Below are 27,599 nucleotides of genomic sequence, written 5' to 3' on the forward strand. Positions count from 1 at the left end.
TTATAAATTTAACTCACACGATTAAAAATTTTGTAATGATGTAATGAAAGAGCCCACAAAGAAATAACTTTTAGCTTGCTGTTTCTACTTCCACTGATGTGTTTAATAACATGTCTCAGAAGTAAAGATATCCCTTTATAAAACACTATTTACATTAAATCTTAAGGTTTATCATAATAAATGTACTTTGTTTTTTATAATGACAAATACACTTCTTACTAGCCCAAGGGGGAGACTTGTGGTTAATCTTTTTTTTTTCTAAATCATTGTCTTATACAAAGTATCTGGTGGTCACTAGGTGTAAACACAAAGAAACAAATCCATCTTAAACTATTTATTTTAAATTCAAACGGTTCAGACAAAATAATTTTTAACAAAGTTATCAATTTTATGATCTTAAATTCAGCATAAAAATATCTTTTTCTGCAGAACTAAACAGACGCACCAACACAAAAACAAAATTAAACGGATATACACACACACACACGTTAAATTCTAATGCTAAAAACAAAACTGTATTAAGTATATCAACATAAAAAATACTGGAACAATTTTCTTGAGCATGTATATATTATCCTTTCCTTCTGATAAAGCATTAGGCATACAACAAGTGCATAGGTCACATCACTTTCTTTTAATATGATTTGCATAAATGTGGTAAAATTTAACACATACTTTATTATCATGAAATATAGGAAGAAAAACATTTATCTTTGTAGTATTCAGAAAACAAGTTCATGGTAAAATATATAAAGAATACCATATAGATCATTAAACCAGAACATAAACACATTTACTGAGATTTATGATAAAAATAATAAAATATTATATTATTCTTTAGAAATAAATTACAATCTAAACTCTGAATCCTGGGATAAACAACTGTTATATGTAGAATAAAACTAATAAAGTTAATTATATAAAGAAACAACTCTAAGGTTATATAAAAGACAAATCAATTTATTGAGTTATTAATAAAATAGAAACTTAAAAATGTTTTCTATAATATATGTATTCAAAAGCAAATATAGAACAAATGAAATATATTTGATGATTATTAATTTCTTATACACACATGGATACCCTTGTTACACAGTAAACACAAAGCATCATTTAATAATTCTGAAGTGTAAGAAACAAATAGAATGCAGTACAACACATTTCCTACTGAATAGTATACTAGTTTTATAGCAATAAACATTTATTTAAGAAAACGAATCTTATCTAAACTCTGATTGACTTTAAATAGCTTACGAAGCTCCTGTAATTATAAAAAACAATATACATCTCAAAAAAGAAACTTAATTTCCTAGATAGGAATTTTATCAACATTATCTTGTTATAGAAACACACCAAACCATTGAGATCTCTTTTAAAGATTTGAAACCTTTGACCTTGGTTTTTGTTAGCAATCATACCATCAGTACACAAAATATAACACTCTTGAGGTTATAAAAGTAAGTTCATTAGTTCACGGGTTCAACATAGTTGGCAGGGAGCATCCCAACCTGTCCTGTGCGTTGCACTGTGCCTGTCATCCAACCTTCATCAACAGGTGTACAGTTGATGATTATATCTCCATCCATAAATGAAACCTCGTCAGAATCGGCAGCAGTGTAGTCATACATGGCTCGGAAAGCTCGCTTGATTGTAATAATAATAACAATTTTCATACAGTACAGTGACTGACTAAAAGGATTTATATGTGGTTGTGAAACTGATAACATTTATCTACTACAAACTGTCATCTTTATTTAACAAAGGCAACTGTTTTTATCATACCTGTAAATTAATATTCACAGTTTATTACTTAGTCTATCAATATCATATTTTATAAGATACTAAAGAAATGACACAACTTACCCCTTGAAAATGTTGGGATGGGGGTGGAGCACCTGAGGGTGTGATAATAAATAATTTATAATATTTTGTGTAAGCAGATTTTACAATATAAATATACCACAAATCAATTTATTCAAAGTTCATTTTAATGAATACAATAAGCCAAAACTAAGAGCAACAAGCGAATTTCGAGATATTTCTATAAAAACTAAAAAGAAAGTGTGTAATTACAATATAATGTATGTAACAAAGAGAATGCAGCTTTAAGTTTGGCCTACGACCCTAGGACAATAACTTTGATTCAAATTATCAAGCTACATGACCTCACAATTTATAAAAAATATTCAAACACTTCTTAGAAATGTACAATCAGTACTTTATACAACAGTTCCGAGTTGACTGCTTCCTGAAACTACCAACAATTCAACACATTTTCAACTTACCTATGAATACTGTCCAACTAAAATATAAAGTTTCTAAATATCATTGGTTTTATTTTTGTTTTGAATTCCATGCAAAACTACACGAGGGCTATCTGTGCTAGCCATCCCTAACTTAACAAGGATAGACTACATGGAAGGCAGCTAGTCAAGACCACCACTAACTGTTGAATTACTGCTCTTTTACCAACAAATAATGGGATTGGCCATCACTTTATAACATCTCCATGGCTAAAAGAGAGAGCACATTTAGCATGATGGCAATTCAAGCCCAAAGAAAGGAGACATTATAAGTTCTGGAAACTCTAACTTGTGTATTGTGTTACAGGAGATAGTCTCAGGTCTGGAAACTTGTCTACAAACTCGTATTGTGAGACTCACCTCTATAAACCTGACTTGTGGAAGTATTTGATCTGACACCTGAAGCTATGGAACCATAGCTGTCACTGAGAGGATCATAATCAGCTATTGATCCTATCTTCCGTGTTGGAGAGCTCTGCACTGTAAAGACAATCGACAAAATATATTGCATGTTTTCTTTACTATAAGTTTCCTATGAACCCATATGGCAGTGTTAACTCTCTCAGTATGTATTTTGTGAACCCAACCAACCACCTGACCTTGTTGTACTTCTATAAAGTCAATATTTTTTATACTTCTTACTTTTGATATAGTGAGTACATCTTCACAAAATTTGTCAGTCTCTCAGTAAACACTCCAAGTCTTTTACATACAAAAAAATCGTAATTTTTGTGAAGTACTATTAGTAATATAAAACAAAGATTTCTCTATGAATATATCGAGCAAAGTGTAGTGATTTTCATGTTAATATTAAAATTTCTTTTCATCTCAGTCTCGTATTTCATTTGTGTAATTCCACAAAAACCTCCTAAATACATTTTTAATTATTTGTTTTCAGTAAAACTTTTCATTTTACTTTTTCTCTCTAACTCTACACGATTGGTCAATTTGACCAACCTTGTAACCACAATAAAGAAAATCAAAATAAATCTAAATACCTTTTTATCTTTCTAGAATGACTTCAAATTGTAACATGAAATTACATTCATTTATTCTGAGTAGTTTTAAACTCATAACAGTATACATCTATTTATAATTATATTTTATTGTTTCATTGCCATTTGAATCATGTGTAATTACTATTCGTGTTGTTATAAGTTGTAACTAACTTAGGAAACAAACTAACATTACACTAACAAATTACAATACTCATGAGCTGCTTGAGGGTGTGCTTTGCAAAACATGTTTATCATATTACTTAATTTACTTAACCTAACTCAACTAAAGAGATCCCTTTTAGTTATATGTAAAATAATAAGCATAAACATGAAAAACAAGAAATAAAGTACTCACTCGAGTCTTTGTTTTTCTTGCTGTTGATTATCAATACAACTTAACTTTGATTTTTAATACTAGTGATAATTAAGTAAAACTTTTTATTGCATTACTAGTTAATGCACCAATGAACACAGAATAATAACATGCAAAAATAAAACATTCTCTTCCAACTTTAACAATTTTTCTGGTTTTCTAACCATGTGATATGAATGGTTACAAAATCATCCAATCTAATTATTATTTTTACCATGGGAATGAAGCTTGTACTAAGAACAACATTGACAATTCTGCATTTAGAAAACAATGTTATGCCATTCGATAGATGAAAACTGGCTTTCTACTGGCTATGGATAATATATAATTAAACTTAAAAGTGAACTATTAGCAATTCCTGAAAGAGAGGATGTGACAAGTAGGAGTGGCAAGAGGGTTTGATTTTCTAACTGAAAATTCTGTATGTGACAAGTAGGAGTGGCAAGAGGGTTTGATCTTCTAACTGATAATTATGTATGTGACAAGTAGGAGTGGCAAGAGGGTTTGATTTTCTAACTGATAATACTGTATGTGACAAGTAGGAGTGGCAAGAGGGTTTGATCTTCTAACTGATAATTCTGTATGTAACAAGTAGGAGTGGCAAGAGGGTTTGATTTTCTAACTTATAATTCTATAACCAAACAAATTTGAAAGCTATAAATATTTTGCTTTGTCTTAGCAATGACAATTTTATAGCAAGTAATTTATATTGAATTTCACACTTATTGGAAAGGTGATGGATAAAAGACAAGGAGATTCCTACAGAAAATGTCACACTAGGGAAAATTCAGGATTTTTGAAAATAATGCCTTATAAATTTAAGAACTTAAAATGTTAATACTATTAAAACATAGATGATTAGCTATAATTTCATGCTGTACTAATTTGTATAACAAACAAAATATAGCTTAGTAAGACTGACTACAAGCCAGTTAAACCTCATAATGCACACAGTAAGAGATGCCTGTGGCAACACGGTTAAAGTGTGCATGCAACAATTTTTTTTTTTTTAAAAGATGCATTCAAAATTTAATTAAATAACTTAACAATAAACTTAGCAAAAAATAATTATAATTACAATCTTTATATTATTTAAGTTAGATTTCTCAATTTCAAAAAGAAATATTCAAAAGGTTCTTAACCTTCACTATGATGTCATGATGCACCTGTGCTCTCACTATAATGTCATGATGCACCTGTGCTCTCCCTATGATGTCATGATGCACCTGTGCTCTCCCTATGATGTCATGATGCACCTGTGCTCTAAGTTGTCTCCTTTTAGATTACGTGTATATAATCATCTGTAAATTGTTGACTGACATTATATATTTAAAAACGGTTGGTATGGACAGAGAAAGCACTAGAGGAATGAACGACATTTTGACCTTCTTCGGTCATTGTCAGGTCGAAACGGTGTTCGCTCCTCTAATGCTTTCTCTACCTATACCGGCCGTTTTTAAGTATATAATTTTCTCTACAAGTAGGTTTTCATCACAGATTGTTGACTGACATTTTTATAACCAATATAAAGTGCTGATTCTCTTTTACATAAATCTTAATCCCTTCTTTCAAGCTTATTGTTAAACAAATTTACTGATTGTGTCACAAGACCTATTTGGTGCTCTGATTATTCAACAAATGTCTTTTAACTTAATTGTAGCTTTCTGAGTAAACTTTATGTGGACATCCTGTTCTAGTGACAGAGTTAAATTTTGTTCTAAAATGTATGTATAAAAGTTACATTAATTACTTTTGGACATGCAATTTAGAAAAAATTAGGGATAATGGAACTGATAACTCAAACGATAATACACCGTTAATGTAATTATTATTAATTGTTTTATATTTTTAACAAACTAGAATACATTATTCAAATGTACATATTATAAACCTTATCTGAACAAAATTTATCTGAAGCTGACTAACCACATTTACAATAGCATGACTGCATGATTATACACACATGAAATGTATCACCAGCTGATTCATTACACAAATCATAACTCCAAACATATAATGGCTCCAAAAACTAACTTAGTAAAATATAAACAAAGCTCTCAAAAACAGTTTGTTCAAAGGAAGGAGGGTCATTCATTTTATTTAATATTTTTGGTGTCACTGTATGTAGACAATATAAAGTTTGACAAAACAAATATGTAAAAATCTATTCAGAAGGATCTCAAGATGAAAATATAATAATAATAAGATGTGGAAACTGAAACATTTTACTATCTTGGTAAACACTTCCAAAATTTATAGACAAATCTTTAGTCAAAACCAATTCTTTGTCTACAACAGACTTTTAATGTTTAATAACTTTCAGTTAGACAATTTGATGTTCACAAACATGGAAGAAGAAGAAGAAAAGAGAGAGAAAGTATAGAAAACTAGAAGCTACAGGTTGAATAAAGATAAACATGATAAACATTCATGTTCAAAACAAAAAACATTAAGAGAGTGAACATTTCTTTGTACACCAGTTTATAGAAAACTAGAAGCTACAGGTTGAATAAAGATAAACATGATAAACATTCATGTTCAAAACAAAAAACATTAAGAGAGTGAACATTTCTTTGTACACCAGTTTATAGAAAACTAGAAGCTACAGGTTGAATAAAGATAAACATGATAAACATTCATGTTCAAAACAAAAACATTAAGGGAGTGAACATTTCTTTGTACACCAGTTTATAGAAAACTAGAAGCTACAGGTTGAATAAAGATAAACATGATAAACATTCATGTTCAAAACAAAAAACATTAAGAGAGTGAACATTTCTTTGTACACCAGTTTATAGAAAACTAGAAGCTACAGGTTGAATAAAGATAAACATGATAAACATTCATGTTCAAAACAAAAAACATTAAGAGAGTGAACATTTCTTTGTACACCAGTTTATAGAAAACTAGAAGCTACAGGTTGAATAAAGATAAACATGATAAACATTCATGTTCAAAACAAAAAACATTAAGGGAGTGAACATTTCTTTGTACACCAGTTTATAGAAAACTAGAAGCTACAGGTTGAATAAAGATAAACATGATAAACATTCATGTTCAAAACAAAAAACATTAAGGGAGTGAACATTTCTTTGTACACCAGTTTATAGAAAACTAGAAGCTACAGGTTGAATAAAGATAAACATGATAAACATTCATGTTCAAAACAAAAAACATTAAGAGAGTGAACATTTCTTTGTACACCAGTTTATAGAAAACTAGAAGCTACAGGTTGAATAAAGATAAACATGATAAACATTCATGTTCAAAACAAAAAACATTAAGGGAGTGAACATTTCTTTGTACACCAGTTTATAGAAAACTAGAAGCTACAGGTTGAATAAAGATAAACATGATAAACATTCATGTTCAAAACATTAAGGGAGTGAACATTTCTTTGTACACCAGTTTATAGAAAACTATACAGGTTGAATAAAGATAAACATGATAAACATTCATGTTCAAAACAAAAAACATTAAGGGAGTAAACATTTCTTTGTACACCAGTTTATAGAAAACTAGAAGCTACAGATTGAATAAAGATAAACATTAATGTTCAAAACAAAAAACATTAAGGGAGTGAACATTTCTTTGTACACCAGTTTATAGAAAACTAGAAGCTACAGGTTGAATAAAGATAAACATGATAAACATTCATGTTCAAAACATTAAGGGAGTGAACATTTCTTTGTACACCAGTTTATAGAAAACTATACAGGTTGAATAAAGATAAACATTAATGTTCAAAACAAAAAACATTAAGGGAGTAAACATTTCTTTGTACACCAGTTTATAGAAAACTAGAAGCTACAGATTGAATAAAGATAAACATTAATGTTCAAAACAAAAAACATTAAGGGAGTGAACATTTCTTTTTACACCAGTTTTTATGTTCTATCTATAATCTATAATACACTGTTATTACAAATACTGAATGTTCAGGTATTTTATACTGGATCTGTAAATATAACACAGAAGTGTTCACATACCTGAACCCTCTTCTGAAGTGTAAATTACTGTTGACTGGAGTTTGGAATCAACTGGTTTTGCAGTGTTTTCGTATGCCGTACTTGGTTGAAATTTCTGGCTTCTTTCTACAGGTGCTTTGCCTAAATGTACATAAACACAAAGACTTCTGTATAAATTAGATACAACAATAAAGATGTACAATAAAGTAACAAAAATAATGAAAAACTAATCTGTAACTGGTACTTACTTTAACATCTGGATGATATAAATATTACATACAACTAAGAAGTGTGTCATATATCCACAATACCATTACTTTTCAACAAGAGACAAACTAGACAGCTGTTTATCACCTTCATTAGCTCAAATAACTGTGTACTTGAAATTACAATTATTAACAATATAGGTCTGAAACAATTTCACAATACAAGTCTGGGGGAAACTGAGTAAGTCCTAAGTTTTAACTCCAATTAGTTTGGACGTTGATACTACCCGTTTAGTTTGTATAAAAACACCCTCAAAACCAGTATTCTCCATGTCCCTCTAGCTAACATCACAATTAGTTTGTATAAAAACACCCTCAAAACCAGTATTCTCCATGTCCCTCTAGCTAACATCACATTTAGTTTGTATAAAACACCCTCAAAACCAGTATTCTCCATGTCCCTCTAGCTAACATCACATTTAGTGTGTATAAAAACACCCTCAAAACCAGTATTCTCCATGTCCCTCTAGCTAACATCACATTTAGTTTGTATAAAAACACCCTCAAAACCAGTATTCTCCATGTCCCTCTAGCTAACATCACATTTAGTGTGTATAAAAACACCCTCAAAACCAGTATTCTCCATGTCCCTCTAGCTAACATCACATTTAGTTTGTATAAAACACCCTCAAAACCAGTATTCTCCATGTCCCTCTAGCTAACATCACATTTAGTTTGTATAAAACACCCTCAAAACCAGTATTCTCCATGTCCCTCTAGCTAACATCACATTTGGTTTGTATAAAACACCCTCAAAACCAGTATTCTCCATGTCCCTCTAGCTAACATCACATTTAGTGTGTATAAAAACACCCTCAAAACCAGTATTCTCCATGTCCCTCTAGCTAACATCACATTCAACTATGCAACCAAATTTTAATTATAAAAATCCTTATATATGAAAGAGTTATGTAGATTTCATTTGCACATTAATTTGTTTTTTAAATACTTTATTGAAATACAGAAATTGTTAAGAACTTACACATATAAGTCAGTGCAGTTAAGTACTATAACATCAAAAAATCCTTGAACTGTTTCAACCAATTTATCTTATAAACCCAAACCACAATACTCACTAGTATTATATATAAACAGTACATCATTACTTTAAGGCTTTCAATTAACTACAAACGAGTCTAGTAAATATTTTTAACTACATTGTTTTAATTTTAATTTTCAGAGTTGATTAAAAAGATTTAAGTAACTGTAAACACAGAAACTCAGAGCTTTAAGTAACTATAAACACAGAAACTCAGAGCTTTAAGTAACTGTAAACACAGAAACTCAGAGCTTTAAGTAACTGTAAACACAGAAACTAAGGGCTTTAAGTACTGTAAACACAGAAACTAAGAGCTTTAAGTACTGTAAACACAGAAACTAAGAGCTCTTCTATAACAAGTTTTTAAATCACCTGCAATGCTTGTCGGAGCTCCGTTCTTTTCTGGCAACAGCTGGCGCTTCTGTTCCATTTTTTCCTTTTTCATTAGTTCTCCATGGTAAGCTACGTTGCTGATAATTTTGTGAGTGCTCCGGATTCTCAGAGTTTCGGGGTCATCAGCTACTTGTGTAAACTTCCCTTTCTGTTTCTCGAATTCTTCGTGATACTTTACCTGTACACAAAAAAAATGGTCCAGCACTGTTCAGCTCTGACACAATTATGTATTCATTATGTAACCATTCAAAGGTTACTTTCTTTTATAGGTATTTCAAACTAACATGATCATTTTACTCAATGTAACTAAGAACAAACAATTACTTGTCAGGTTACTTGGTGTGAAATACATCCATATAAAAAACTTACATTACTTTGAATCTTTGTGTTCTCAGCAAGTCTCCTTGTCTCTGGAGTATCGGCCACAGTGGTGTGTTTTGCTTGAGGACAGTGGCTGAAATACAATTCAAAGTTCAGTGGTACACTACAACGTTAACATTATAAAAAAGTTTATACCTTCTCAGAGTTTAATGTCTTGTAAAAAGTATTAGCAGTTGTACAATACTAGAACTGTTTTAGTATTTAACTTTTGAAGATTCATGCAATATATATTGACACAGGTTTACATGTAGTGATGCAGAGAGATATTTTACAGTAATTTAAACTTTGCCCTGAATCATACAAAAAGAAGAAATAATTTACGTACTCCCGCAATACAGATTTACCCAAAAATTTGCATTGGAGGCTACATACAAAAATAATTTCTTTTTAGTTCTATCACACATTTCATAATCAGTAACAAAAGAAACAAAATAACATTAGAATCAAACATTAAGAATAGCAATCAAACCATAAAGTAGCTAAAGTTTTTACTGGCTTCTTATACTTTTTGGAAATATATTAATGTGTAGTTTGACTAATATCTTTCTTCTCAATAGAAGCCTTAAAACACAGATACTCAAATGTTATGTTTCAGTTTAATTCTGGAAAGACCTTATATTAATGATAATTTAAATCAAGTTTTCTAGAAACATCTTGAATATGAACATTCAACACATCCAAACAATTTTATACCATTTTAATTAGGGTAATAATAACATTAATACCAATATACTTCCATATTCAGACTACATTTTTATAAAATGTGAACGTAGGATACAAAGACTCACGTTTTTAAAATATAAATGTATTTGTTAGTAATTATCCAAAACCAGCTTCTTCATTATAAACTGAATGTTCAGGTAGATAACTACACACACACACATACTGTGAACTACAAGACTCAACACAATGTACTGACAAAAAAAACTCATACTAAAACTAACACAACAGTATTCTGATCATTCATACTGTAAGCTATGTACTGTTATTAATTATCCAAAACCAGCTTCTTCATTATAAACTGAATGTTAAGGTAGATAACTACACACACACACATACTGTGAACTACAGGACTCAACACAATGTACTGACAAAAAAAACTCATACTAAAACTAACACAACAGTATTCTGATCATTCATACTGTAAGCTATGTACTGTTATTAATTATCTAAAACCAGCTTCTTCATTATAAACTGAATGTTCAGGTAGATAACTACACACACACACACACACACACACACACACACACATACTGTGAACTACAGGACTCAACACAATGTACTGACAAAAAAAACTCATACTAAAACTAACACAACAGTATTCTGATCATTCATACTGTAAGCTATGTACTGTTATTAATTATCTAAAACCAGCTTCTTCATTATAAACTGAATGTTCAGGTAGATAACTACACACACACACACACACACACACACACACACACACATACTGTGAACTACAGGACTCAACACAATGTACTGACAAAAAAAACTCATACTAGAAATAACACAACAGTATTCTGATCATTCATACTGTAAGCTATGTACTGTTATTAATTATCCAAAACCAGCTTCTTCATTATAAACTGAATGTTAAGGTAGATAACTACACACACACACACACACACACACACACACACACACACACACACATACTGTGAACTATAGGACTCAACACAATGTACTGACAAAAAAAACTCATACTAGAACTAACACAACAGTATTCTGATCATTCATACTGTAAGCTATGTACTGTTATTAATTATCCAAAACCAGCTTCTTCATTATAAACTGAATGTTAAGGTAGATAACTACACACACACACACACACACACACATACTGTGAACTACAGGACTCAACACAATGTACTGACAAAAAAAACTCATACTAGAACTAACACAACAGTATTCTGATCATTCATACTGTAAGCTATGTACAGTTATTAATTATCCAAAACCAGCTTCTTCATTATAAACTGAATGTTAAGGTAGATAACTACATACACACACACACATACTGTGAACTACAGAACTCAACACAATGTACTGACAAAAAAAACTCATACTAAAACTAACACAACAGTATTCTGATCATTCATACTGTAAGCTATGTACTGTTATTAATTATCCAAAACCAGCTTCTTGATTATAAACTGAATGTTAAGGTAGATAACTACATACACACACATACTGTGAACTATAGAACTCAACACAATGTACTGACAAAAAAAACTCATACTAAAACTAACACAACAGTATTCTGATCATTCATACTGTAAGCTATGTACTGTTATTAATTATCCAAAACCAGCTTCTTCATTATAAACTGAATGTTAAGGTAGATAACTACACACACATACTGTGAACTACAGGACTCAACACAATGTACTGACAAAAAAAACTCATACTAAAACTAACACAACAGTATTCTGATCATTCATACTGTAAGCTATGTACTGTTATTAATTATCCAAAACCAGCTTCATTATAAACTGAATGTTAAGGTAGATAACTACACACACACATACTGTGAACTACAGGACTTAACACAATGTACTGACAAAAAAAACTCATACTAAAACTAACACAACAGTATTCTGATCATTCATACTGTAAGCTATGTACTGTTATTAATTATCCAAAACCAGCTTCTTCATTATAAACTGAATGTTAAGGTAGATAACTACACACACACATACTGTGAACTACAGGACTCAACACAATGTACTGACAAAAAAAACTCATACTAAAACTAACACAACAGTATTCTGATCATTTATACTGTAAGCTATGTAGTGTTATTAATTATCCAAAACCAGCTTCTTGATTATAAACTGAATGTTAAGGTAGATAACTACATACACACACACATACTGTGAACTACAGGACTCAACACAATGTACTGACAAAAAAAACTCATACTAGAACTAACACAACAGTATTCTGATCATTCATACTGTAAGCTATGTACTGTTATTAATTATCCAAAACCAGCTTCTTCATTATAAACTGAATGTTAAGGTAGATAACTACATACACACATACTGTGAACTATAGGACTCAACACAATGTACTGACAAAAAAAACTCATACTAGAACTAACACAACAGTATTCTGATCATTCATACTGTAAGCTATGTACTGTTATTAATTATCCAAAACCAGCTACTTCATTATAAACTGAATGTTAAGGTAGATAACTACAAACACACACACATACTGTGAACTATAGGACTCAACACAATGTACTGACAAAAAAAACTCATACTAGAACTAACACAACAGTATTCTGATCATTCATACTGTAAGCTATGTACTGTTATTAATTATCCAAAACCAGCTTCTTCATTATAAACTGAATGTTAAGGTAGATAACTACATATACACACACACACACACACACATATACTGTGAACTACAGGACTCAACACAATGTACTGACAAAAAAAAACTCATACTAGAAATAACACAACAGTATTCTGATCATTCATACTGTAAGCTATGTACTGTTATTAATTATCCAAAACCAGCTTCTTCATTATAAACTGAATGTTAAGGTAGATAACTACACACACACACACACACACACACACACACACACACACACACACACACACACACACACACATACTGTGAACTATAGGACTCAACACAATGTACTGACAAAAAAAACTCATACTAGAACTAACACAACAGTATTCTGATCATTCATACTGTAAGCTATGTACTGTTATTAATTATCCAAAACCAGCTACTTCATTATAAACTGAATGTTAAGGTAGATAACTACACACACACACACACACATACTGTGAACTACAGGACTCAACACAATGTACTGACAAAAAAAACTCATACTAAAACTAACACAACAGTATTCTGATCATTCATACTGTAAGCTATGTACTGTTATTAATTATCCAAAACCAGCTTCTTCATTATAAACTGAATGTTCAGGTAGATAACTACATACACACACACACACATACTGTGAACTACAGGACTCAACACAATGTACTGACAAAAAAAACTCATACTAGAACTAACACAACAGTATTCTGATCATTCATACTGTAAGCTATGTACAGTTATTAATTATCCAAAACCAGCTTCTTCATTATAAACTGAATGTTAAGGTAGATAACTACATACACACACACACACATACTGTGAACTACAGAACTCAACACAATGTACTGACAAAAAAAACTCATACTAAAACTAACACAACAGTATTCTGATCATTCATACTGTAAGCTATGTACTGTTATTAATTATCCAAAACCAGCTTCTTCATTATAAACTGAATGTTAAGGTAGATAACTACATACACACACACACACATACTGTGAACTACAGAACTCAACACAATGTACTGACAAAAAAACTCATACTAAAACTAACACAACAGTATTCTGATCATTCATACTGTAAGCTATGTACTGTTATTAATTATCCAAAACCAGCTTCTTGATTATAAACTGAATGTTAAGGTAGATAACTACATACACACACATACTGTGAACTATAGAACTCAACACAATGTACTGACAAAAAAACTCATACTAAAACTAACACAACAGTATTCTGATCATTCATACTGTAAGCTATGTACTGTTATTAATTATCCAAAACCAGCTTCATTATAAACTGAATGTTAAGGTAGATAACTACACACACACATACTGTGAACTACAGGACTCAACACAATGTACTGACAAAAAAAACTCATACTAAAACTAACACAACAGTATTCTGATCATTCATACTGTAAGCTATGTACTGTTATTAATTATCAAAACCAGCTTCATTATAAACTGAATGTTAAGGTAGATAACTACACACACACATACTGTGAACTACAGGACTTAACACAATGTACTGACAAAAAAAACTCATACTAAAACTAACACAACAGTATTCTGATCATTCATACTGTAAGCTATGTACTGTTATTAATTATCCAAAACCAGCTTCTTCATTATAAACTGAATGTTAAGGTAGATAACTACACACACACATACTGTGAACTACAGGACTCAACACAATGTACTGACAAAAAAAACTCATACTAAAACTAACACAACAGTATTCTGATCATTCATACTGTAAGCTATGTAGTGTTATTAATTATCCAAAACCAGCTTCTTGATTATAAACTGAATGTTAAGGTAGATAACTACATACACACACACACATACTGTGAACTACAGGACTCAACACAATGTACTGACAAAAAAAACTCATACTAGAACTAACACAACAGTATTCTGATCATTCATACTGTAAGCTATGTACTGTTATTAATTATCCAAAACCAGCTTCTTCATTATAAACTGAATGTTAAGGTAGATAACTACATACACACATACTGTGAACTATAGGACTCAACACAATGTACTGACAAAAAAAACTCATACTAGAACTAACACAACAGTATTCTGATCATTCATACTGTAAGCTATGTACTGTTATTAATTATCCAAAACCAGCTACTTCATTATAAACTGAATGTTAAGGTAGATAACTACAAACACACACACACATACTGTGAACTATAGGACTCAACACAATGTACTGACAAAAAAAACTCATACTAGAACTAACACAACAGTATTCTGATCATTCATACTGTAAGCTATGTACTGTTATTAATTATCCAAAACCAGCTTCTTCATTATAAACTGAATGTTAAGGTAGATAACTACATACACACACACACACACACACACACATATACTGTGAACTACAGGACTCAACACAATGTACTGACAAAAAAAACTCATACTAGAAATAACACAACAGTATTCTGATCATTCATACTGTATGCTATGTTTAATGTTGTAATAAGTGTTAGCTAGAAGGAGCTGTAGGATTCTGATGATGTAATGTAACATTAAATTCATATCTGTCATAGAAATATCTGGAAGAAGTGTAGATTATAAAAATGGTGTTTCAAGAAACATCAAGTTAGTTAGAAGAGTTATCACACAACTCTGTAGAAGCAAGTGGACTGACTGTACAAAAGTTCTGTAACTGTTGTTAGAGGCACAATGTCATCCATAAACATAAACCTAATAAACATCGACAGTTTCAGCTTGCAGAAATGCTTAAAAGATGAATTAAACTGATAACTTAAAAACAATATTATAACAACACTGGTGACGAGCGACCTGAAATGGACAATAACCGCCTGTTGTAAAAAACAAGTGTAGAAGCTGATATTTAGAAAATCTTCTGTCTTTTGAAACATTATTCTATACACTTGTGTTTTTTTCACAAGAGGCAGTTACCATTGATTCCAGTTTACTTGTCATCAATGCTATGCCTAAACAATCTATCAGATAATAATACCATTGTTTCCCCTTATTAGGATAAAATAATACTATCAAAGTCTTGCTAAAAAGTTTATATATGATTAAGTCTGTGTATGTTTTGTTCAGCATAACACCTAAAAAAGATTTAACCTGATTTGGTTTGAATAAGTGTAGGCCTAAAACACACTTTAGTTCACTGTTGGCGTCTGAACAGTTAAAATCAAATGACTGAAAACATCTTTTTGAGGCTGCCAAAAAAAAGTATTTTTTTCACTGAAATATTTTGTATGAAATGTTAAATATAGAGACAGATTATAACAAGGATTGTACACAACCTGCAGTGGTTAACAAGTGACAGCAAGGATTGTACACAACCTGCAGTGGTTAACAAGTGACAGCAAGGATTGTACACAACCTGCAGTGGTTAACAAGTGACAGCAAGGATTGTACACAACCTGCAGTGGTTAACAAGTGACAGCAAGGATTGTATGTAACCTGCAGTAATTAACAAATGACAGTAAATGTTTCACACAAACTGCAGTGGTTAGCACTGTGGCTTGTGTAAGTTTTTTTGCTTTAATCTGTTTAGTTGTAAACTTACATAAAATACTATGAATTAATACTAATAATGTTATTTTCTGATTCAACAAACATTTTTGGAAACTTTGATAAGCGTTTAATATCTTATTTTACAACATGTCTACCATTGTACATTTTCATCTGTGTTTTGTTTACATCTGTGAAAAAAAGTGCACAATCATTGCACGTTTAGACAGTAAGGTACTTGTGCATTTCCGTACAAACAAAATGACAACTATTATTATAATAAATTTTAAGCAATTTCAGTAATTAATGAAGTAAAACACAGACTTTAATAAAGTTTTAAAAATTACAAATAATATGTAATAAAGGTTAACAGGTAGGAAACAAGAATATACTCACGCATTACAATACGGAAGTTTGTTGAATCCTTTATAGGTCTTCATATTAAGTGTCATACCACATTCTTGGCACTTGAAACATCCTTTATGCCAAATCTGTTGAGATACAAGTATGAAAATTGTACAATTCTTCTCTGATATCACATTCATAATAAGAGTTATGTACAGAAATTTCATTATTCAAAAATTCTGTCACCTGTTGTATGGTTTATTTTTACTATTTCTACAATAACAGGATAAGACAAAAACTTCCATTACAACTTTAGATCACTAGTCTATGACTTCTTCAAGTTGAGGTACCTCAGTCCATGACTAATGACTTTAAGAAATGGTTAATAACTGGTAAGTTAACAATTTCCTCACATTAAAATACCTCCTCACACAGTTAACCCTAAAATGGCAGCACGAAAGTTTCATTCATTATTACCATATGGCATGGGATCATCATGACCTGATACTGGTATTCTGGGATTCATTATCGCCATGTGGCATGGGATCATCATGACCCGATACTGGTATTCTGGGATTCATTATCACCATGTGGCATGGGATCATCACGACCCGATACTGGTATTCTGGGATTCATTATCGCCATGTGGCATGGGATCATCATGACCCGATACTGGTATTCTAGGATTCATTATCGCCATGTGGCATGGGATCATCATGACCCGATACTGGTATTCTAGGATTCATTATTGCCATGTGGCATGGGATCATCACGACCCGATACTGGTATTCAGGTATTCATTATCACCATGTGGCATGGGATCATCACGACCCGATACTGGTATTCTGGGATTCATTATCACCATGTGGCATGGGATCATCATGACCCGATACTGGTATTCTGGGATTCATTATCACCATGTGGCATGGGATCATCACGACCCGATACTGGTATTCTGGGATTCATTATCACCATGTGGCATGGGATCATCACGACCCGATACTGGTATTCATTATCGCCATGTGGCATGGGATCATCACGACCTGATACTGGTATTCATTATCGCCATGTGGCATGGGATCATCACGACCTGATACTGGTATTCATTATCGCCATGTGTCATGGGATCATCACGACCTGATACTGGTATTCTGGGATTCATTATCACCATGTGGCATGGGATCATCCGCGACCGATACTGGTATTCTGGGATTCATTATCACCATGTGGCATGGGATCATCATGATCCGATACTGGTATTCTGGGATTCATTATCACCATGTGGCATGGGATCATCATGATCCGATACTGGTATTCTGAGATTCATTATCACCATGACCCGATACTGGTATTCTGAGATTCATTATTACCATGTGGCATGGGATCATCACGACCTGATACTGATATTCTGGGTTGTCTTTCTCATGTATCTGCCAGACACTTAGATGCCACTAGCCTTGAAGCAGTTCTTACCTAATTTTATATGATTTAACATAAATTACATTACAACATGATATGGGACAAGATCCATCCAACACAAAAGTGACACACCTTCATGCACACTAACTTTAGTGTTTGATGAGGCAAGTACTTAAATGTACACTGAAAGTGCAGAGGATGGATGGGAGTACAAGAGAAGGCAAGTATCTATCTGAAATACATTTGAAGGTAAAGAAAAGACGATAACCCATCTTTTAACACAGATTAGTAAAAATCTCACATTCATATGTTAATAAAACAGAGGAGAATGAGGAAGTCAAACAAAATGTAGAGGACAGAGAAAGAAATGTGTCTTGTTACCAAGAGAGTTCACAGACAGGTCCAGCTAATGATTAGAAAACACTGACACCAAGACTTCTTCATACAAATGCAGAAAGGTGGTGCACAGGAGAAAACAGGTAACGGAAGAACCAATGACAAAAAACAAGCCACAGACAGTGATAAATGATTACAAAAATAATGTAACATCAGTGAAAGTTCATCCTGACTGGTGACAGATTTGATAAATTATATGTACAAGGGTGTGGGGAAGGTAACCCTATATCAAGAAGGAAAGCATGAGAGCACAGAGCAAGATGGAGAGGGGATTATGGGAAGTCTGACTACCAAACTGATTTTTTTGTTTGTAATTAATCATAAAGCAACATAATTTGCATACTCTGCTCACCATGAATTTTGAAAACTGACTTTAAGCACAAAAGTCAGCACACTTACCACTGGATATTGCTGTGGAGTCTCAACTTGTGACCAAAGTTAATAATCCATATACTACTTGAGAAATCTTTCACAATCACTAGCTTAGGTCTTGAGCTCCGAGTGTATAGTTTATATCATGTGTATTAAATGAAAGAGAGGTAATGAAACAATAATGTAAAACAACATAGAAATACAGCTGTGGTAGAAGGTTTGCTCACTTGCCAGGGACAAGGCTAGGTGGTTGGAGAACTTGACTTGTAATCTGCGGGTTACAGGTTTGAATCTCCCATCCAACGAAACATGCTTACCATTTCAACTGTGGGGGTTTTATAATGTATGTTCAATCTTACTATTTGTTGGTAAAAGGGTAGTCCAAAAGATTGCAGCAGGTTGTGATGACTAGCTGCCTTCTCCTTCAGTGCTAAATTAGGAACAGCTAGTGCAGATAGCCCTTGTGTAGTTCTGCATGAAGTTCATAACAAACAAACATTTACCAGGAAAAGAAACAGTTATAAACACCTGAAGGTTTGTCAATTGGCAATCAAAGAGTGCAAGATTTTTTCTCTTGTTAACAGTAACTATTTGACAATGTTTGAATATTAAACACTCATTAAATGTAACTCGCCTGAACAATGCAGTATTTTTGATTTGCAAGATTCTCATTATTTAAACAAAAAATGGTGTATCCATGAAAACATACAGCATAAACATTACACAGATGATTCTTCCTTGTATGAGAGCTGACCTATGGAGGAGTGAGGGTGTTTCATTAACATGCTAACTGCAGTGTACAACACACAAGAAGTGTTAGAAGTAAGAAACAAAACGTGCTTGAAATATTGATTTTAATTTTTAATTATTTCAACAGGTTTGCTTAAGTTGGCTCCATTTCTTTTACTTTGCTGGATCAAGGTTACCTTACCATACATAGCAATACCAATATCACACGTAGCCTCAGTTAAGTAGACAACACACATTTTACTTAAAACATACATTTATGTACATAATTTTAAAGATATATCTGAATAGTTCATTTATACCTGTAAAATAAAAGGGTTTTTAGTCAAATATAAAACTATTAAATCACCAGTAGATTACATAAGTTAATTCTATAAAAGGTTGGACTCCATTTGGTAATGTATTACAAACGTTTCAAAAGAAAAATGTTTACCCTTCACTTCAGATGTAGTCTGAAACAATTTATACACTTATTCTAGTATTAATATAGTAAATAACTAACTTGGAAATAATTATCTTTTCATGTTGGAATAATCCAGTCTAAATACAAAATATAATGTACCACCAATCAACTGAAAAATGTACAGTTACTAATGTCACAAGTTTTATCCTAATACGTAGTAAAAATGTTACTTTAAGAAATACCTGCTGTCAAAGTGTGAAAACAGTTTCTTAAAAATATCCAAGAAAAAAGAATACAATAAAACACAAACAGATAAATAAATCACATTAAACCAAATTAAACATAAAAATAAAGCATGCAAGAAGGTATCATAAGAACAAATTATACAATATAGGTACAATGTTGAAGCCAGTTTAAGGGTGATACTGTACAACAGATGGTGTGTGGCCTACAGGAAATGAAATGATTTGAAACTTGCACACTTTCTCAAGGGAATGAAATTTCCATGATGTAAAAAAATTATAAACAAAACTGGTTATGAAGAATAGATTGGTTAAACCAAAAGAAAATGTTGAAAGCCACAACAGAAGCATTTCATTATAACAATATTCTTCACTTGAACTCATCTGGATTTAACACTAATGTTATTAGTTGTAAGGTTATTCACATTTCATTACTTTATTTATGCAGCCCCTATTCAAATATAAACCAAGACAGCCTAACAAAAATAAAATACAGCTAAATCCATAGCAAACAAGCAACTAGTGTTCTTGGAGCATTGAAAGTTCTAGTACAAACATGTTTCATGTGTGTGCATATTATGTTCCCAGTAAAATAAATACTTAAGAGAAATGCATCTCAATGAGAGAGAAGACTAAACAACATAAAATTAAAAATGAATAACTCAGTGCACATCCACCAATCTTAGAGTTGAAATAAAAAGTCTTGATAAGAGAGACTGTAACACCAAACAGCATTGTTACAACAACATAACAGTCAATAATATTAAATAACAAGACAACAGGAAGGAACAGCACCATTCTGTTTGAAGTTATATGTTACAACAACAACATAACAGTCAATAATATTAAATAACAAGACAACAGGAAGGAACAGCACCATTCTGTTTGAAGTTATATGTTACAACAACAACTTAACAGTCAATAATATTAAATAACAAGACAACAGGAAGGAACAGCACCATTCTGTTTGAAGTTGTTATATGTTACAACAAAACACTCCACCTAGTGAATCAAAAATTGTTAATTGCATATCTTCCTTGGAACAAGAACGTGATGCACTTCATGGAGTATAGAAATCTAAGAATCTGACACCATACTGCAAGACTTTCAGTTGGAAAACTGTGAACACACAGAGAAATGAAAACTAAAGTGAAGAATGTCACACAACTATGTTTTTCATCCAACTTTTAAAACTATGCAATAACTTCTGGAAATGAAGAATCCCACCACAGGTTTCTACGTCCTTGTCTTCTTTTTAATCAAGAACTGTACAGGACAACAAGCTGTCATAGAAGAGTTGTCTGGATAACATTGCTCCTTTTAAAACAAATAAATCAAATTTGAGTAGTTCTAATGGTAGATATCTCCTCTGAGAACCAACTAAGAGAGACATGAAGTTTGTACAAGTTATTTATAGTATAATAACTAGACCTATCTCACATCCTAGTGATCCACTTGAAATTTACCACACATCAATTTTACTAATTCTATGTACAAAGTTGGACATTTTTATTCTACCATTGATTACTATACTCAAATATTAATCAGTGATGACAAGAAAACCCACTTGTAGAGAAAAACGTATGTGTAAAAACAGCTGGTTTGAGTTGATAAATGTAGTTTTATTTTTTATATATATGATTTTTTCTCAAACCAAACCAGCCATTTTTACATATATATTTTTATACTCAAATATTGTAACTTTAATATAGTAGTTCTGCTATCATAATTATTTCAAGTTTCCCTACTTATTCCATTTAAACTTTAACATTACTGTTTTATAAAAACACAACAAGAACGTATCAATAAAAGTCGTGTCTTTTCAAGCACACTTGGCAAAACTGTTAAAACAATCAATTTCAAGCACTTCATCTAATTAAATTACCTACCAATTATTATTTTGTTCTATTTTATAGACTAAAAGGGTTCATAATAATGGCTTCAAATCTCTAAGAAATGGTAAAAACATTTTATAAACCTAGATCCAAAACTGATACTACAGTTATAAATCATATTCTATTGTTAAAATTGTTAACACTGTGAAGCAGTTAATCTGTATACAGATGTGAAAGATAATATTTGACCAACATGGATACTTCAACAACTGTCAGTCTCAAAAAATGTCCAGGATAATATTATACTAAAGCACTGTATAATACTGAAAAATAACTTTTTTTTTCTCCATGAAAACTTTCATAACTATGTATATAAAAAAAACACCAATAAGTTATTGTAATCCTCACAACTATGGTTTGACCTACAAACAGTTCCACTATATTACCATTCTTTAGGCTCTAGAGATTTACATAAAAGTCACAAAGTAACCAAACAACTTGTCTAAATTGTGATTGATTGTTTGGAATTAGGTAAAAGCTACACAATGGTTATTGAAACCCAGTTTCTCGCAGTTGAGTTCTTAAACATATCACCATACCACTAGGGGGCATCTAAGTTGTGAAGAGTAACATAGGACAATCAGAACAATAGTCCTCACATGTACAATGATAAACTGTACAGTCAAAATAACCTTTACGCCTAGTTGTCATCACACACTGTCCGACGTTTCATACCATTAATAACCTTTACCCCTAGCTGTCATCACACACTGTCCGACGTTTCATACCATTAATAACCTTTACGCCTAGCTGTCATCACACACTGTCCGACGTTTCATACCATTAATAACCTTTATGCCTAGCTGTCATCACACACTGTCCGGCGTTTCATACCATTTATAACCTTTACGCCTAGCTGTCATCACACACTGTCCGGCGTTTCATACCATTTATAACCTTTACGCCTAGCTGTCATCACACACTGTCCGGCGTTTCATACCATTTATAACCTTTACGCCTAGCTGTCATCACACACTGTCCGACGTTTCATACCATTAATAACCTTTACGCCTAGCTGTCATCACACACTGTCCGACGTTTCATACCATTTATAACCTTTACGCCAAGCTGTCATCACACACTGTCCGACGTTTCATACCATTAATAACCTTTATGCCTAGCTGTCCATACATGGCTTAACCAGTGACCTATATAATGAAATTATAACCTCTTTAGACTTGTATTCAATATATCTGTTGATAAAATCCTATTTGTCATACCAACAACACACTGCTTGAATGTGTTAAAGACTGATCTATCATTATACCAATATCCTTTTCTTTTATTACACTGTTGAACTTATTCCCATCTAAATTATACTTATAATTAAAATTATAATGCATTTATCAAAATTTAAACTTTATTGCATTTATCATAATTAACCCCCATCTGTCATTTATTTGTCCAACTCACTAAATGGTCTAAACATGTTTCTAAATCAGAAGCATCCTCTTCACAGTTAACAACATCCAAGACTTTAATATCATTAGCAAATACAAGTAATATATTGATGATTCTATCACCTATGTCACTGATGTTAATTAAAATGAGCAAAGTTCCTAAAAATGACCCCTGAGGTACCTCACTTGTGATATTAATTTAGGTTGATGGAGCTCCATTTATGACAACCCCCTGCTTTCTTCCATCCAACCATCTTCTGACCAAATAGCTAATATATCCCCTACACCAACAGAGATAATTGTTTACAAGCCTTTTATATGGCATCTTGTCAAGGATTTTCTGAAAATCCAGATACGCTAAATCTAAAACCTTTACCCTAATCTACATATGCAGTAACCTTTTCAAAGAATGTCAAAAGATTTGTAAGGCATAATTTTCTCTAGTGAAACCATACTGACTATTCAATAAAATTCTAAACTTTGTTAAATGACTTTGTAAAGAACCTTTTAACAGGCACTACAAAACTTTTTCCACAACTGATGCAAGACAAATAGACCTATAAATAATTACTGAGACAAGATCTATAACGTCCCTTAAAAAGAGAAGTAACATTAGCCAACTTGTATATCCAATCTTAAACCAACCTCAAGCTGGAGAAATATTATCTGGCTCAGGAGACTTATCGTTCTCTAAACTTCCAATTTCTTTATTGACCAGCTCAGAATCAACAGTCATCATTTATGATGACGAAAAATCCACTTGAAGTAAAAGTGTATCTCATGATGGCTGGTATGGGTATTAACACTTTTACTAACAAAGCAAAGAACAATGTTTCAACCTTCTTGGGTCATATTTAGGTTTGTTCTCTGCTTTATTAGTAAAAGTATTAATACCCATACCAGCCAACATGAGATACACTATTTCTGTTTCTATTTATCAACTGTTGAAGATGTGGAATACTGCTTAAATTATTATTAGTAAAAACTAAATAAAAAGCAGAACTTAATAACCCAGCCACCTATAGTCATAAGACAGAAGCATTAGTTTATCATCCCTTATGGGTCCCAAACCCCATCCTAACAAAGGATCCTTGATCTTCAATAATCTTCCAAATCTCCCATTACAACAGTTAATTTAAGTTTCTTAAATTTGTCACAATTTATTTTTTATCTCTTACACTCTTTTTGAGCCAACCTGGTTTTTTATTTCCAGTTACCCTTTACTTTTTATAAGGGATATGTTTGTCATGAATATGCAAAATATTTATCTTTCAAAATTCTTTACATTTAATCATTTTCTCAAATAAAGTTCTTCAATTCACAACAGTTAGTTCTTGTTGTATTCTGTCAAAATTTGTTTTTTGAAATTCTTAACCAAAATACCATTATTTCTGATTTCCACATGCAGCAAAACATCAAACCTGACAGAGAAATGACCACTCACACTCAGATCTTCTCCCATCTCTACCTTCTTGATTATTTCTGAATTGAAATTAACAATAAATCTAAAATAGTATTATTTCTAGTAGTTTCCCTGAAGAAATCCATCCTGAACCATTTCAAAACAACTTTCTCCCTCATGTTTTAACATTTCCCAATCTATATGTCTGAAATTAAAATCACCCATAATTATAACTTCATTAACATATGAAATCTTAATTTTATTATAAAGTTTCTAATTTCATCAGTATCATCTGGTGGTCTATAACAAATTCTCACTGAAGGTTTTTATTTTTATGTCCACTAATAGAAACCCAAATGTATTCAATATCCTTGATGTTAACTTCTACATCCTCAACTTCAACAGATTGTAACTCACACATCAATATCCTTGATGTTAACTTCTACATCCTCAACTTCAACAGATTGTAACTCACACATTATATGTCCAAGCCACTCTTCTTTTCACACTACATTTAAATATTTATTACTATTAAATAACCTCTAACCCTGGATTTCAAACATACTTCTGCCATCGAAATCATCTGCACTTGGCCATTCCCATTATAACAAATTCCTCCATTGCTACCAGTGTCTTAAAGTCACCTATTTTGTCTTATACTTCTAACATTACAACAATAACAAACCTATCCGTACAACTACTCCTATGCTATATATTTTTCTGCCTCATGTTCCTCACATTAAGTTTATCCTGACCCTTACCACTGTCTAGTCCTTGTGTAAAACTTCCCTTACAGCTGAGTTAATGGCCCCTCCAAACAAGTCAGCCCCTAACCTATTTAAATATAAACCATCCATTCCAAAAAACACGCTTTTCTTCCACTAGACTGGTCTGGAATTTAGTGCTAGTAACCTACTTATAACTTCATCCTGAACAATATACATGACAAAATTAATTTATGACCTTTTTCTATAAATGCCTTTATGAACCCCTTCTACTTATTAGATAACTCCTCTGACCTAACATTCCCTACATCATTAGCCCCTATATGCACCACAAAAATTACATCACCATTATTATATCTCCTACTCAATCAGTTATGTTCTCCACTTCTGCCCCTGGATAGCATAATTTGGTTCTTTTCAACCTATTTACCCCACAGACCATTCTATCCACATACCTTATCAAGGAATCACTTATAATTATAACCTCTTATCATCCAAATCCTTCTCTGAACCTTTTGTTTTCTTCCCTCCAATAGTTTCTCATCTGCACAAGGACTGGAAGTTGTTACTCAATAGAATTGACTCTATACAGTTAAATTCACCACTTTAGCTATAACAGTATTCTTTACATGTAAAAATTTAAGCTTTCCTCAAAGTCCTGCTACCATTTCCTACAGTCTAAACTTCTCTTTATCTACTGTCTCTACTTTAATTAGAGTAGCTCCAACTTCTTAAATTAACTTTTATTTTTAAGCAGTTATAGTGATGTATGGTCATCACACTAACATTGAAATACTACTATCGAAAATTCATTTTTTTTTTAAGTTTCAACATTTTATTTTTATCTCAAAATCTCCGACTTCCTGTACCACTACTGTACAAGTGTAACACACAATAAATAATTTATTTGTTATCTTTTAAATTTAAACGTCACAATTTAACATGTTAACTTGATGTGTTTTTGTTGTTTTAATTTTTTTGTTGTTTTAATTTAAGTTGCGGTTAAGACTTAAGCTTACTTAAACTTAGGCCTACAACTAGCAGTAACTTAGATCTCTTTTTAAATACTGAACTCGAAATTAAGTTCTAAAAGTTTAATTGAACAACATGATCTCAATTTTGAAGACATATAAATTTATTTTAAAGTTCATTTTATTATGAAAATTTGTTTTCTAATAACATGACACTACTTACTTTGTCTAAACATTTTAACTCTTCAAGTGGATAGACGATTTTTTCACACCTGGCACACCTTTTCGCACTCATTACGACCGGGATACAACTTTATTATCTAACTTAAATGTTCAACGTCTGACAGGACGCTCTGTGCTATGACAACAGAATAACCAAGGATAATACTAAAAACAATGCTATGCAGTTTAGATACTAAACCTGTAACTTCAATACTAACTAAACGTTTTTAAATTCAAATGTTATAGCGGTTAACGTATGACTATCGCTATTAAACCCATACGCTGTCCTCTGCTCAATAAAATAGATCAGCAGACCCACAACACTACGCGACCACTTGTCTAATTAGATCACAAGCACCACTTATGTTACTCTAAACAAGTTAAACAAGTTTAAAATGTTAAAATAAAAATGAAGCCCAATCTATAATTCGATTTACCCCTTGTCCCTACTTTTTTTTAAATTTATTTTTTATGTC

The 27,599-nt window shown here is 31.9% G+C and overlaps 1 protein-coding gene across 2 annotated transcripts; it reads right to left on the reverse strand.

Moving 5' to 3' along the window:
* Window positions 1–319: 319 nt before the first annotated feature.
* On the reverse strand, window positions 320–27,487 carry LOC143224713 (LIM and SH3 domain protein F42H10.3-like). 2 transcript variants are annotated; one of them, XM_076452925.1, is made up of 8 exons: window positions 27,125–27,487; window positions 16,981–17,075; window positions 9,710–9,794; window positions 9,320–9,518; window positions 7,664–7,783; window positions 2,664–2,783; window positions 1,864–1,895; window positions 320–1,643 (listed from the first exon to the last, which is right to left on the reverse strand). In XM_076452925.1, the coding sequence occupies exons 1-8, from the start codon at window positions 27,194–27,196 to the stop codon at window positions 1,467–1,469; spliced, it is 900 nt and encodes a 299-aa protein (XP_076309040.1). In that variant the 5' UTR covers window positions 27,197–27,487; the 3' UTR covers window positions 320–1,466. The 2 variants fall into 2 exon arrangements, with proteins under 2 accessions (XP_076309040.1, XP_076309041.1); XM_076452926.1 differs by lacking the exon at window positions 2,664–2,783 and having other exon boundaries at window positions 27,125–27,453.
* Between the last annotated feature and the right edge of the window lie 112 nt (window positions 27,488–27,599).

The sequence above is a fragment of the Tachypleus tridentatus genome, chromosome 9 (genome assembly GCF_004210375.1).
Source record: "Tachypleus tridentatus isolate NWPU-2018 chromosome 9, ASM421037v1, whole genome shotgun sequence".
In the NCBI taxonomy this organism is placed as follows: domain Eukaryota; kingdom Metazoa; phylum Arthropoda; class Merostomata; order Xiphosura; family Limulidae; genus Tachypleus; species Tachypleus tridentatus.

What these genes read in the sequence shown, in the direction of transcription:
- LOC143224713 (XM_076452925.1), bottom strand. Translation starts at nt 27,196, where the DNA reads ATGAGTGCGAAAAGGTGTGCCAGGTGTGAAAAAATCGTCTATCCACTT. An exon ending in AGTTAAAATGTTTAGACAAA is followed by an intron (nt 17,076 to 27,124) that starts GTAAGTAGTGTC and finishes GTATCTCAACAG; the next exon opens with ATTTGGCATAAAGGATGTTT. An exon ending in AAACTTCCGTATTGTAATGC is followed by an intron (nt 9,795 to 16,980) that starts GTGAGTATATTC and finishes ATTGTATTTCAG; the next exon opens with CCACTGTCCTCAAGCAAAAC.